Source organism: Amblyraja radiata, unplaced genomic scaffold, assembly GCF_010909765.2.
Source record: "Amblyraja radiata isolate CabotCenter1 unplaced genomic scaffold, sAmbRad1.1.pri scaffold_354_ctg1, whole genome shotgun sequence".
In the NCBI taxonomy this organism is placed as follows: Eukaryota; Metazoa; Chordata; class Chondrichthyes; order Rajiformes; family Rajidae; genus Amblyraja; species Amblyraja radiata.
Genome location: NW_022630508.1, coordinates 241,216 through 254,686, shown reverse-complemented (window position 1 = coordinate 254,686; position 13,471 = coordinate 241,216). Strand labels below are relative to the sequence as shown.

The 13,471-nt window shown below is 54.1% G+C and overlaps 2 protein-coding genes across 2 annotated transcripts; one reads left to right on the top strand and one right to left on the bottom strand.

Annotated features, from left to right (window-relative positions):
• Positions 1-14: 14 nt before the first annotated feature.
• On the bottom strand, positions 15-1,497 carry LOC116969869 (fibroin heavy chain-like; the record flags this gene model as incomplete). The annotated part of the gene is made up of 3 exons (XM_033016633.1): positions 932-1,497; positions 339-429; positions 15-53 (listed from the first exon to the last, which is right to left on the bottom strand). Coding segments are annotated over exons 1-3 (696 nt in total), but the record flags the coding sequence as incomplete, so codon positions are not given.
• A 2,121-nt stretch (positions 1,498-3,618) lies between these two features.
• Positions 3,619-4,068, top strand: LOC116969868 (putative uncharacterized protein DDB_G0290521; the record flags this gene model as incomplete). Its single annotated transcript, XM_033016632.1, has 2 exons — positions 3,619-3,729; positions 3,994-4,068. Coding segments are annotated over 2 exons (186 nt in total), but the record flags the coding sequence as incomplete, so codon positions are not given.
• Between the last annotated feature and the right edge of the window lie 9,403 nt (positions 4,069-13,471).

Below are 13,471 nucleotides of genomic sequence, written 5' to 3'. Positions count from 1 at the left end.
ACCCCAACACCAACCCCAGGCCCAACTCCAGCCCCAACACCAACCCCAGTCCCAACCCCAGGCCCAACACCAAACCCAAACCCAAACCTAGGCCCAACCCCAGGCCCAACCCCAGCCCCAGGCCCAACACTAACCCCTACACCAACCCCAGACCAAACCCCAACCACAGGCCCAAACCCAACCCCAACCACAGGCCCAAACCCAACCCCAACACCAACCTCAACACCAGCCCCAACCCTAGCCCCAACACCAACCCCATCCCCAACACCAACCCCAACACCAACCCCAGCCCCAACCCTAGCCCCAACGTCAACCCCAAGCCCAGGTCCAACACCAACCCCAACCCCAGGCCCAACTCCAGCCCCAACACCAACTCCAGGCCCAACTCCATCCCCAACACCAACCCCAGGCCCAAACACTAACCCCAACCTCAACCCCAACACCAACCTCAGGCCCAACCCCGACCGCAACACCAACCCCAGGCCCAACACCAGCCCCAACACGAACCCCAACCACAGGCCCAACCCCAACCTCAGGCCCAACCCCAACCCCAGGCCCAACACCAGCCCCAATACCAAACCCAGGCCCAACCACAGGCCCAACACCAACCCTAACTCCAGCCCCAACACCAGGCCCAGGCCCAACCTCAGCCCCAACACCAACTCCAGGCCCAACCCCAACCTCAGCCCCAACCCCAGACCCAACCCCAGGCACAACCCCAGACCCAACCTCAACACTAACACCTACCCCAACCCCAACCACAAGCCCAACCCCAGCCCCAACACCAACCAGAGGCCCAACACCAACCCCAACACCAAACCCAACTCCAGCCCCAAACCCAAAGCCAACCTCAGGCCCAACTCCAGCCCCAGGCCCACCAACCCCAGGCCCAACACCAACCCCAAACACTAACACCAACCCCTACACCAACCCAAGCCCAATCCCAACCCCAACCCCAACACCAACCCCAGGCCCAACACCAGCCCCAACCCCGACCCCAGCCCTAACATCAACCCCAGGCCCAACCCCAACCCCAGGCCCAAACGCGACACCAACCCCAGGCCCAGCCCCCGGCCCAACTCCAGCCCCAACCCTAACCCCAACCCTAATCCCAGTCCCAACCCCAACACCAGGCCCAACCCCAACATCAAGCACAGCCCCAGGCCCAACACCAACCACAGCCCCAGGCCCAACCCCAGGCCCAACGCCAACCCCAGGCCCAACGCCAACCCCAGGCCCAACGCCAACCCCAGGCCCAACTCCAGCCCCAGGCCCAACACCAACCCCAGCCCCAAACACTAACCCCAACCCCAACCCCAGACCCAACCCCAACTCCAGCCCCAACCCCAGGCTCAGCCCCAACCTCAGTCCAAACCTCAACCCCAACCTCAGCCCCAACACCAACCCCAACACAAACCCCAACATCAGCCCCAACACCAACCCCAGCCCCAACTCCAGCCCCAACTCCAGCCCCAAACTCAACACCAACCCCAACATCAACACCAGGCCCAACCACAACCCAACACCAACCCCAACATCAGCCCCAACACCAACCCCAGGGCCAACCAAAATCCCAGCCCCAACCCCAGCCCCAACACCAACCCCAGGCCAAACTCCAGCCACAACACCAACCCCAGACCCAACCCCAACCCCAACCTCAACCCCAACCCCAACCCCAACACCAGTCCCAACCCTAAGCCTAACCCCAGGCCCAAAACCAACCCCAGGCCCAAAATCAACCCCAGACCCAACCCCAACCACAGCCCAACCCCAACACCAGCCCCAACCCCAGGCCCAGCCCCAACACCAACCCCAGCCCCAACACCAACCCCAACACCAGGCCCAGCCCCAACACCAACCCCAACACCAACCCCAAATCCAGCCCAACACCAGGCCCAACCCCAGCCCTAACCCCAGGCCCAACCCCAACCTCAGCCCCAACCCCAGGCCCGACCCCAACCCCGGACCCAACCCTAACCCCAGGCCCAACCCCAGGCCCAACACCAACCCCAGGCCCAACACCAGCCCCAACCCCAGACCCGACCCCAACCCTAACCGCAGGCCCAACCCCAACCCCAACCACAGGCCCAAACGCGACACCAACCCCAGGCCCAGCCCCCGGCCCAACTCCAGCCCCAACCCTAACCTTAACCCCAACCCTAATCCCAGCCCCAGGCCCAACCCCAACACCAACCACAGCCCCAGGCCCAACCCCAACACCAACCACAGCCCCAGGCCCAACCCCAACGCCAACCACAGGCCCATCGCCAACCCCAGGCCCAACACCAACCCCAGGCCCAACCACAGCCCCAGCCCCAACCACAGGCCCAACACCAACCCCAGCCCCAACACCAAACCAAGCCCCAACACCAACCTTAACTCCAGCCCCAACACCAACCTTAACTCCAGCCCAACACCAACACCAGCCCCAATCCCAACCTCAGCCCCAACCCCAGCCCCAAACACTAACCCCTACACCAACCCCAGGCCCAACCCCATCCCAGCCCCAACCTCAAACCCAGCACCAACCCCACCCCCAACACCAACCTCAGGCCCAACCCCAACACCAGGCCCAACCCCAGCCCCGACCCAACACCAACACCAACCCCAGCCCCAACCCAACACCTACCCCAACACCAGCCCCAGCCCCAACCCCAACACCAACCCCAGCCTCAACCCCAGACCCAACCCCAACCCCAGCCCTAACACCAGCCCCAACCTCAACCCCAGGCCCAACCCCAACACCAACCCCAGCCCCAACCTCAACCCCGGGCCCAACCCCAACACCAACCCCAGCCCCAACACCAACCCCAACCCCAACATCAACCCCAGACCCAACCCCAATCCCAACACCAACCCCAACCTCAACCCCAACCCCAGCCCCAACCTCAACCCCAACCCCAGCCCCAACCTCAACCCCAGGCCAACTGCAGCCTAAACACCAACCCCAGCCCCAACCCCAACCCCAGCCCCAACCCCAACCCCAGGCCCAACTCCAGCCCCAACACCAACCCCAGCCCCTTGACCCAAACACTAACACCAACCCCAGACCCAACCCCAACCACAGGCCCAACCCCAGGCCCACCCCCAACACCAACCCCAACTCCAGCCCCAACCCCAACACCAACCACTACCCCAGGCTCAACCCCAACCCCAGACCCAACCACAACCCCAGGCCCAACTCCAGCCCAGGCCCAACCCCAACCCCAAACACTAACCCCCACCCCAACCCCAGGCCCACCCCAACCCCAGCCCCAACACCAGCCCCAACCACAGGCCCAACACCAACCCCAGCCCCAACACCAAACCCAGCCCCAACACCAACCTTAACTCCAGCCCCAACACCAACCTTAACTCCAGCCCCAACACCAACCTTAACTCACAGCCCCAACACCAACACCAGCCCCAATCCCAACCTCAGCCCCAACCCCAGACCCAACCCCAGCCCCAAACACTAACCCCTACACCAACCCCAGGCCCAACCCCATCCCAGCCCCAACCCCAAACCCAGCACCAACCCCACCCCCAACACCAACCTCAGGCCCAACCCCAACACCAGGCCCAACCCCAGCCCAGGCCCAACCCCGACCCAACACCAACCCCAGCCCCAACCCCGACCCAACACCAACCCCAACACCAGCCCCAACCCCAACAGCAACTCCAGACCCAACACCAACCCCAGCCTCAACCCCAGACCCAACCCCAACACCAACCCCAGCCCTAACACCGGCCCCAACCTCAACCCCAACCCCAACCCCAGCCCCAACCGCAACCCCAGGCCCAACCCCAACACCAACCCCAGCCCCAACACCAACCCCAGCCCCAACCCCAACACCAACCCCAGCCCCAACCGCAACCCCAGCCCCAACCCCAACACCAACCCCAGCCCCAACACCAACCCCAGCCCCAACCCCAACATCAACCCCAGACCCAACCCCAATCCCAACACCAACCCCAGCCCCAACCTCAACCCCAGGCCCAACCCCAGCCCCAACACCAACCCCAACACCAGCCCCAACACCAACCCCAGGCCCAAACCCAACCCCAACAGCATCGGGCCGGAAATGACGTAGCAGACAGCCCCGGCCGCCCATTGCCCCGCCTCAGCCCGAATATGACGTGACGCCTGGCCCAAAATGGAGAGAGAGAGAGAGAGAGGGGGAGAGAGAGGGAGAGAGAGTGGGAGAGAGAGGGGGAGAGAGAGCGAGAGAGGGAGAGAGAGAGGGAGAGGGGGGGAGAGGGAGGGAGAGAGGGGGAGAGAGAGGGAGAGGGAGGGGGAGGGAGAAGTACAGGGACATAAGGACATATCTATCCATGCACTGTAGACTTGTATTTCTACTTATGCATTTTAAACATGTATGTCATGTAACAATATAACAATATTTTTTTATCATGCCAATAAAGTTTTTTAATTGAATTGAAATTGAGATTGAATTGAGAAAGATAGAGGGAATGAGGAAGAGAGATAGACAGAGACAGAGGGAAATACCAGGGCAGGGTCTTCACTGAAAGGCGGGGCGCTGGGGCAATAGACAAGAGTTGCAGGAGTAGGCCATTCGGCCCTGTGAGCCAGCACCACCATTCAATACCCCGTTCCTGCCTTCTCCCCATATCTCTTGACTCCACGATCTTTAAGAGCCCTATCTAGCTCTCTCTTGAAAGTATCCACAGAACCGGCCTCTGAGGCAGAGAAGTCCACAGACTCACAACTCTGTGAAAAAAATGTGTTTCCATGTCTCTGTTCTAAATGGCTTACCCCTTATTCTTAAACTGTGTGACCCCCGGTTCTGGACTCCCCCAACATCGGGAACATGTTTCCTGCCTCTAGCGTGTCCAAACCCTTAATAATCTTATATGGTTCAATAAGATCCCATCTCATCCTTCTAAACTCCAGAGTGTACAAGCCCAGCCGCTCCATTCTCTCAGCATATGACAGTCCCCCACATCCCGGGAATTAACCTGGTGAACGTACGCTGCTCTCCCTCAATAGCAAGAATGTCCTTCCTCAAATTAGGGGACCAAAACTGCACACAATACTCCAGGTGTGGTCTCATTAGGACTCTGATCTCTGAGCCTTGCGGAATGTGTAGAGCCGAGGGATCTAGGAGTGCAGGTATGAGTTGGGCCGAAGGGCGTCTTTCCAACACTGTATCACTCCATGACTCTATGACAAAGTGCTTGAGTAACTCAGCGGGTCAGGCAGCATCTGTGGAGAAGATAGACACAAAGTGCTGGAGTAACTCAGCAGGCCAGGCAGCATCTGTGGAGAGAGGAATGGGTGAAATTTTGGGTCGACACCCATCTTTGGTTTAGTTCAGTTTAGAGATGCAGCGCCGAAACAACAGGTCTTTCGGCCCATGGGGTCCGCGCCGACCAGCGATCACCCCGTACACTAGCACTATCCTACGCACATTGGGGACAATTTAGCTATTTTGTGGAGGCCGATTAATTTACAACTGTACCGCTGCGCCAGTGTGCAGCGCAGAATTATATAACGGTTTCCTCCGCCATAAACGCACCCAATATGTGCTAGGAATGTCCTGTTTGCCAGCTTGTTGACCCTCTGTGTTCCCCTCCTGCAGGGTTTAGGAGCCGTTGCTGTGGACGGAGAGACGGGAACGTGAGCGGCCATTGAGGGCGGCCAGGGTGCCGGTGAGCCCTCCATCTGCTCGGTGTGCGGGCCGGGCTTCAAGGGCTGATCTTCGATGGAGGACCACATGACGGGGCACAACAAGGAGAAGCGTTATGAGTGCGACGTATGTGGCAAGGCCTGGCAGAGCCCGAGCAAGCTGGAGACCCACGGACGGGTGCACACGATAGAACGCCCCTTCAACTGCACAGAGTGCGGCAAGAGCTTCAAGAGGGCGGATGTGCTGGAGGCCCACCGGCGGGTGCACACGGGCGAGAAGCCCTATGGCTGCTCCACATGCGGCGAGAGCTTTACCCAGTTGTCGGGGCTGCGGGAGCACCAGCGGGTGCACAGCAGTGAGCGGCCCTTCACCTGCCCCGACTGCGGCAAAGGCTTCAAGTCGTCCAAGGATCTGAAGGTGCATAAGCGCGTGCACACCGGGGAACGCCCCTACACATGCAGCGACTGCGGCAAGGGCTTCACCCGCTCTGACTGCCTGCTGGTGCACCAGCGCACCCACACTGGCGAGCGCCCCTACACCTGTGCCCAGTGTGGCAAGGACTTCACCCAATCCAGCAAACTGGTTCTGCACCAGCGCACCCATACCGGTGAGCGGCCCTACACCTGCGCCCAGGGCGGCAAAGGCTTCAAGTCGTCCACGGAATTGAAGTTGCACAGGTGGTTGCATACCGGGGAGCGGCCCTTCACCTGCAGCGACTGCGGAAAGGGCTTCATCCAATCCAGCAGCCTACTGGTGCACCAGCGCACCCACACCGGCGAGCTCCCCTACACCTGCGCCCAGTGCGGCAAGGGCTTCACCCACTCCAGCAACTTCCTGAGGCACCAGCACACCCACACCGGTGAGCGTCCCTACACCTGCGCCCAGTGTGGCAAGGGCTTCAACCAGTCTAGTCACCTGCTGGTGCACCAGCGCACCCACACCGGGGAGCGCCCCTTCACCTGCGCCCAGTGCGGCAAGTGCTTCACCCGCTCTGACCGGCTGCTGGAGCACCAGCGCACCCACACTGGCGAACGTCCCTACACCTGTGCCCAGTGTGGCAAGGGCTTCACCCAGTCCAGCAGCCTGCTGCAACACCAGCGTACCCACTCCGGCGATCATACCTACACCTGCGCCCGGTGCGGCAAGGGCTTCACCCGCTCCTCCAATCTGCTGTCCCACCAGCGGGTGCACGCCGGCGACTGTCCCGTCCCCAGCCCTGTGTGTGGAGAGCGCTTTGCCATGGCTTCCCATGCCCTGTCTCACCAGCACGTGCCCACCAGTGGCCTGCCCGTACTGCGGTGAGGAGTTTGACAGCTCGCGGGGGTTGCGGCAACACCGGCGGACCCACGTCGGCGAGCAGCTGCTCCCACTGTGACAAGAGAGCATGGGGGCTGCGGGAGCAGCAGCGGATACACACACACACACACACACACACCACACACAAATACACACACACACACCACACACGCACACACACACACATCACGAAGGTGGGGGCCAAGGACAGCAGAGGAGCGCTGTCTGCGCGATGAAGAGGAAGGTAAACGACTGCCACAGAGCACCGTAAGTCTTTTAGAGAGCGCGGGCGGGAGGGAGAGAAGGGGAAAGAAGGGAGAGAAGGACAGAGAAGGGGGGAGAGGGAAGGGGGAGATCCAATAGGATCCTATAGGATTTTTGCTGAACAGTCCAATGAGCCAATCAAAATGGCCGGTGAGCGAAGGAGATTGCCTTCGACTGCCTGTCAGTAAATAGCGACCCCACTCCACATGCTTCGACCAAACTGCGACCAACTTTTAGTCGTGGCAATTTTGAATTTGTTGAAATAATCGCAGGAACATGGAAGTGGCCTCGACTACGCGGAAACCACTTTCGACCATTAGGGAGAGGGACCAAAACCTCCGGGAACCTCACGGAAACCTTGGGTGGCGCACAAGGTCACCAGAGTTTTCTGTTCAGGTATTCTAAGTGGGACAGGGGCTCCCACCCCTCACTCCCCCAAGCTGGCTCCCTCCGCACTGTCACGGGCTGTGGGTCGGCAGCGCGCACACACACGCACACACGCACGCACACACACTCACACACACGCACACACATACACGGAGCGGGGCCGCGGCTCTGGGCAGCGGACACACGGGGTCATAAACCCGACAACATCCCCGTCAGTTGCAGCAGAGTTGGGGACAGTCTGGTCCCTCCGCCCACCCAGAGTCACTGGCCGCACTGCACCCGCACCACGAGCCCCCTACCAGGGTGACACAGCCTCCGCCGACCCACTCACCGGGGTGATTCACCCCCCCATCCGACCCACACGGGGATGATTCACACCTCCCCCCGACCCCCACATGGGTTGAATCACCCCCCCCCCGACCAACACACCGGGATGATTCACACCTCCACCCCCTCGACCCACACACGTTGGTGATTCATACCCCCCCTCGACCCCCACATGGGGTGATTCACCCCCCCCACCCCACCCCCACATGGGGTGAATCACCCGGGTGCCGGGCTGTCTGTAGCCCCACCGCTGCGTTCTTTGAGTGGAGCCCGAGAAGCACTGAGCAACGTGTGTGCTCTTTGTAGATCTCGCCACTCCCGTCTGGCAGATTGATTAAAAGATTGCTTTGGTTTACCTTTAACAAGTTTGTTGCTGTCTGCTTTCTTTAAGAGACGAACGTTGACAACTGTGCTCTTTGGAATTCTTCAGAATTCAGGTTGTACTATCAATAATGAAAGGAAATGCCAACCATCTCCAGAAATGATAAGAAATTGTTCTCGCCTCCATGCATATCTGTAGCCGTAGGGCAGTCGCACACCTCCCCACTACTTCAAAGATAGTTCCTGCACTTGGCAACATCGTTTGGTGTTTGGCAGCAGAATCAATGGATCATATTTTGTACAGCTAATCCATTATTTGTCAGACATACCTTGCACTACAAATTTTCAGTCTCTTCATAAAGGCAAGAGTGTGCATGTTGCTATAGAAACTCCTCAGAGGAATGACCCTTGTAGGAAAGGTAACATTTCCTAATCTAATCAAATCCATTAAACAAATAAAAGACAACAGCAGCTATACTGGACTCGCTGGATGTCCCTATCCAGCTATCTAGCAAGTTAAACAATTAATCCAATAAAGACCAGTAGACACGAGATGTCGTTGATTCTTTACTGTATTCAACTGTGAAACTGTAACATACAAGCAGAAAGGGAAACCGCATATTTAGTAACGTTATACACTTGGTATAGCAACATAAACTATGATGCCACCACTAAATACAGTGCTGTTATGTAAGAAACTAGCCAGGGCACATGAAACATTCTTAACTGTGTTAATAATAGCAATCCTGCACAATAATGTATAAAGATGCTGTTACACAAACATAATTACTCACAGACAATGCGTCTAACGAACTGGTGCGGTGGACTGGCAGTAAATTACAGTCTGGAATTACAGTCTACACCATGCGGTACTCTCCCTGGGCTGGGCTTCCTGGTTTATGACAACTTCCTGCCTAACAGGAAAGGTAACTCAAAGCTGTAGGAACCTGAACATCCAGCAGGTGGCATTAATACCTGTAAACAGAAAATGGTCCAGCACAGCAGCCAAACGATATTGCCAAGTGCAGGAACTATCTTTGAAGTAGTGGGGAGGTGTGCAACTGCCCTACGGCTACAGATATGCATGGAGGCGAGAATCGTTTTTTATCATTTCTGGAGATGGTTAGCATTTTCTTTCATTATTGATAACAACATGAATTCTGAAGAATTCCGAAAAACACAGTGAGGTCAGGAAAAAAATGGTTTTATTTGTTACGTAAGGCACAAATACTAGCAATGTTACAAAATTTTGAGATTTTAAAAATCAAGTCTGCAATTTATCCCATCAGATAAAGCATAAAAATAAGTTTAATTTGACACCTAATTCACTTTCATATCTGAAGTATTTAAAAAGTTATGGCCATTTTCATACTGGGAAATGAGCATCTTGTTCCCTATTGATTTTCTATGGACATAACAAAAAAGCTGTGATCGTGAACAGTCAAAAGCCCATAACTTTCTTAAAAATTAAGAGAACTGAATGAAATTTTCAGTTATCATAGATTGAAGCATTCTGAAACAAATATAAAATAATCTTACTTGGATGACCTGAAATTAAAGCATATAATTAGTTAGTTACCTAATTGTAGCTAATTTCAGACTTCAATTACTAGATCTAAACATCTATCCATTTCTTAATAAATGATTAACATTTTTAAATAGCCTAAATGTCCAAATAATATTCACAAATAATTCACAATAAAACATGATTTTTAAATCTCATTTACATTAATTTATAGACCAAATGGAAGGAATTTAGTGTTCAATTGCTGTAAATTAAAGTCCATTTAAATCAGCTTTCCAGTGGGTCCCTGTGGAACGCGCTGGTTTAGAACGTTCACATTGCGGTAGATTTGTGCCTCAAATGCCGAGAAAAATACTGCGGGATATAATGGGCCCAAAATGAGCTCCTCGCAATATTAAACTTTGTATAAAGGGATCTTTAGAAGCCCTTTTTAATGTAAAAATATACAACCTACCTTCTGCTATTTGCTTTATGAGACCCTGCGGTTGCTGGTGTTCGCGGGTTTAGAGGTTGATTTTTAAACTACTATAACTATTATACGTGGCCTTTAAAACTAATAATAGCTTTTGCGATGGGGTCTTCCAGCGATTTTTCGTTAATAATTAACTAGGCTGAACATCTTCGATTTGAACAGCCTAGAGAAAATCGCGTTTTAAACCCGCCCCCCTCTAAACGGCGCCAAAATCGCGCACACCCGCAGCGGCAGATTTTCAACGACGCTTCAGGTAGGCTTTGCAACATACCTACAAATACATCAAGACTCTCTTAAAAACAAAATTAAATGCCTTTAAGTTTTTGGGCCAGTGGCAGCCAGCTGGTACTATGAGCAGTCGGCTGTGTGCAGCTTGGCTCACTTTAGCATTTTCACGTGGGTACAGTATGAATGAGACCCCTCTTTTTCCTCCCATCCATCCCCTCCCCAACTGTCCCTCCCCTAAACCCATCCCCTCACACACACCCTACCCCTTCCTTCCACCCCCCTCCTCATCCCTGCTCCACCACGCCCCTCATCTCATCCCCTCAGAAGCACACCCTCTCGGAGACCCCCCTAAAAGAGAAAAAGATCTCCCTCTTCTACCCTCTCCCCTCCATCCCCTCCCCCACCCTTCCCCCTCCCAGTAACCCCCCCCTCCACACCACCTCACTCTTCCCCCCCCTCCCACCCGCATCACCCCCTGCTCCCCACCTCTCCCCTCAACCTCCTCTCAGCACCCCCTTTCTCTCCCCCTCACTCTCACCCTCTCTCTCTCCTCCCCTCTTCCCCCACCTTTCCCCCCTCACACACCCTCCCTCTTACCCTCCTCTCCACCCCCCTATCCCTCTTTCCCCTCTCTCTGTGTCTCTGTCTCTCTCTGTGTCTCTGCCCCTTCTCTCTCTGCCCTCACTCTCTACCCCCGCCTCCCCCTCTCTAGATGTGACTGCAAGTTGGGGGTTATGCGTCAGTAGATAGGGTGGTTATGGGGTAAAAGGAGCAAATTAATAATATTAATATAATATCAAGGGGGGTAATTAGCGTGAGTGCGGGGGGGGGGGGGGGTTAGTTAGTTCGTGACGATGCATGCCGCCTCCCCCCACCCACAACCGCACGTTGGGGGAACAGACCCAACGGACCCACTCGGTCTAGTGCTTTAATACAATTTAAAGTCTTACATAGATTACACTACTCTAAAATAAAACTAAATAGAATCTTCCCACAAATCTCTCCTATTTGTGATAAATATCTACATCTAGATGCTAATTTAACACATACGTTTGCAAATTGTATAAAAATTAAACATTTATGGACTGATATTTTTGAAATAATTTCAGAAGTTATTAATACAAAACTGGATCCAATCTCAAAATTAATAATACTTGGAATATCAGAGCAAAGCTTAACACTCACAACAAGCCAAAGAAATATCCTCGACTACAGTATAATAACCGGGAAAAATTTAATATTAAAATTTTGGAAAGGCCCTACAACCCCCACAATTAAAATGTGGATTATGGAAATGTCGGAGAACCTATACCTAGATAGAATTAGACTTGTCTTAATGGACAAACAAGAACTTTTTTATAAAATATGGGCTCCATTCATTATTTATCTGACGGGATATATTGGCCCGGCACGAAAACCCAACTGAAACTTGAACTCAGGATTAGATGAAAAGTCATACTTTAGAATCTACGAACCTATCTCCAATGACGTATTATAAGTAATCCTTTCCACCTTTTATGTATTTTTTTGATATTTGTAACTCTTTCTTCTCTCTTTCTCTCTTTTTCTATATAAAAAAACACGAGAAGCAGAAGTAATCGACAATTGAAAATTTTAATAATGTATGACTGATGTATATGAAAAGTTGTTTTACTATAATATGTAACTATACTTTATAATATATCTACTTCTAATAAAAATATTATTTAAAAAAAAAACCTTTGGCCAGCTCCTCCCTCCCTCCCTCCCTCTTGGCTCCGACGGTGAATGTCAGGAGCCGGAGCCCGGAGCGGAGAGACTGCGTCCGCCTCTGGGATGGATGCGCTCAGGGCGCGGATTTATTAATGAGTCGACGCACTGAGGTGAGCGGATATTTCACCGCGCTCTTCAGCTGCTCCCTGAACTTGGACTGGGTCACCGCGTAAATAAATGTGTTCGTGCAGCAGCTGAGATTCCTCAGCAAAAACCCGACGTTGTTAAAGATATATTGAGAATAATTCAGGTCATTTCTAATTCCTGTGATCTTATGATAGACGAATTCTACAACCAGCGTCATCCACAGGAGGATGAAGCTGCCGGAGATGGTGAAGAGTAAAACCATAGACCTCCTCCTGCTCTCCATCTCCGGGTCACTGCGGGTCTCTCCCTTGCTCTCACCCATCAGCCCCTTACGGACCCGACTGGCCACTAGAATGTGGCTGACTGTCAGAGCGTTGAGCAGCAGGATTACAGCGAAAGGGAGGAGCGGAGTTAAAACTATGTGGATCCAGTCATATGCAACCCACCCGGGGTCAGTGAAAACATTGTCCAGCGGGACACAGTCCCACGGGACATTGTCGATGATTCTCAAGGGTCCCAGTGTGAAGTAGCGGGGAATGTTTTTCAGACAGAACAGAATGCCGGCTGTTGCCAGAACCGTAGCCGCAGTTTTCCCGGTGCAATATTTAGTTTTCTGCTTCTGGCAACAAATGGCGACAAAGCGATCAAAGGTGAAAGTGACGGTGAACCAGACGGAACAGTCTGTAGCATCAAACTTCAGTACTTCGATCACAAGGCACACAGGGGTGGTGGATAGGAAACTCCAATAAAAGTAATGATATCGCATCCAATACAAAATGACCTCGGTGATCAGGACCAGTAGATCGGCCGCTGCCATGGCCACCAGATAACGAGTGGTGCAGGTGGAGAGGCCGCACTTTCCCCGGGACAGGATCACAATCGCCACTAAATTCACTGGGGAAAGACAAGGGAACGGACACTGGGCATTTACTGAATACGTTCTCCGGAGCTGAACACCGGCTCGACTTTCAGCTCAAGATCAGGAGTGTTGGAGTCGGTGCGCGGCTGCTGCAAGTTTAACAACGTCAACCACGGATCCAACTGTGCCCGACCTGCCTGCTTCAGGGGAGAAGAGATAAGGCTACGGGCGGACGGGGTAAAGGGCGGGGAGGGAATGAGCAGCCACCCTCCCACTGCAATAGGCACAATGGTCCTTTCTATAGTTAACCCTGCTGCTGCTCA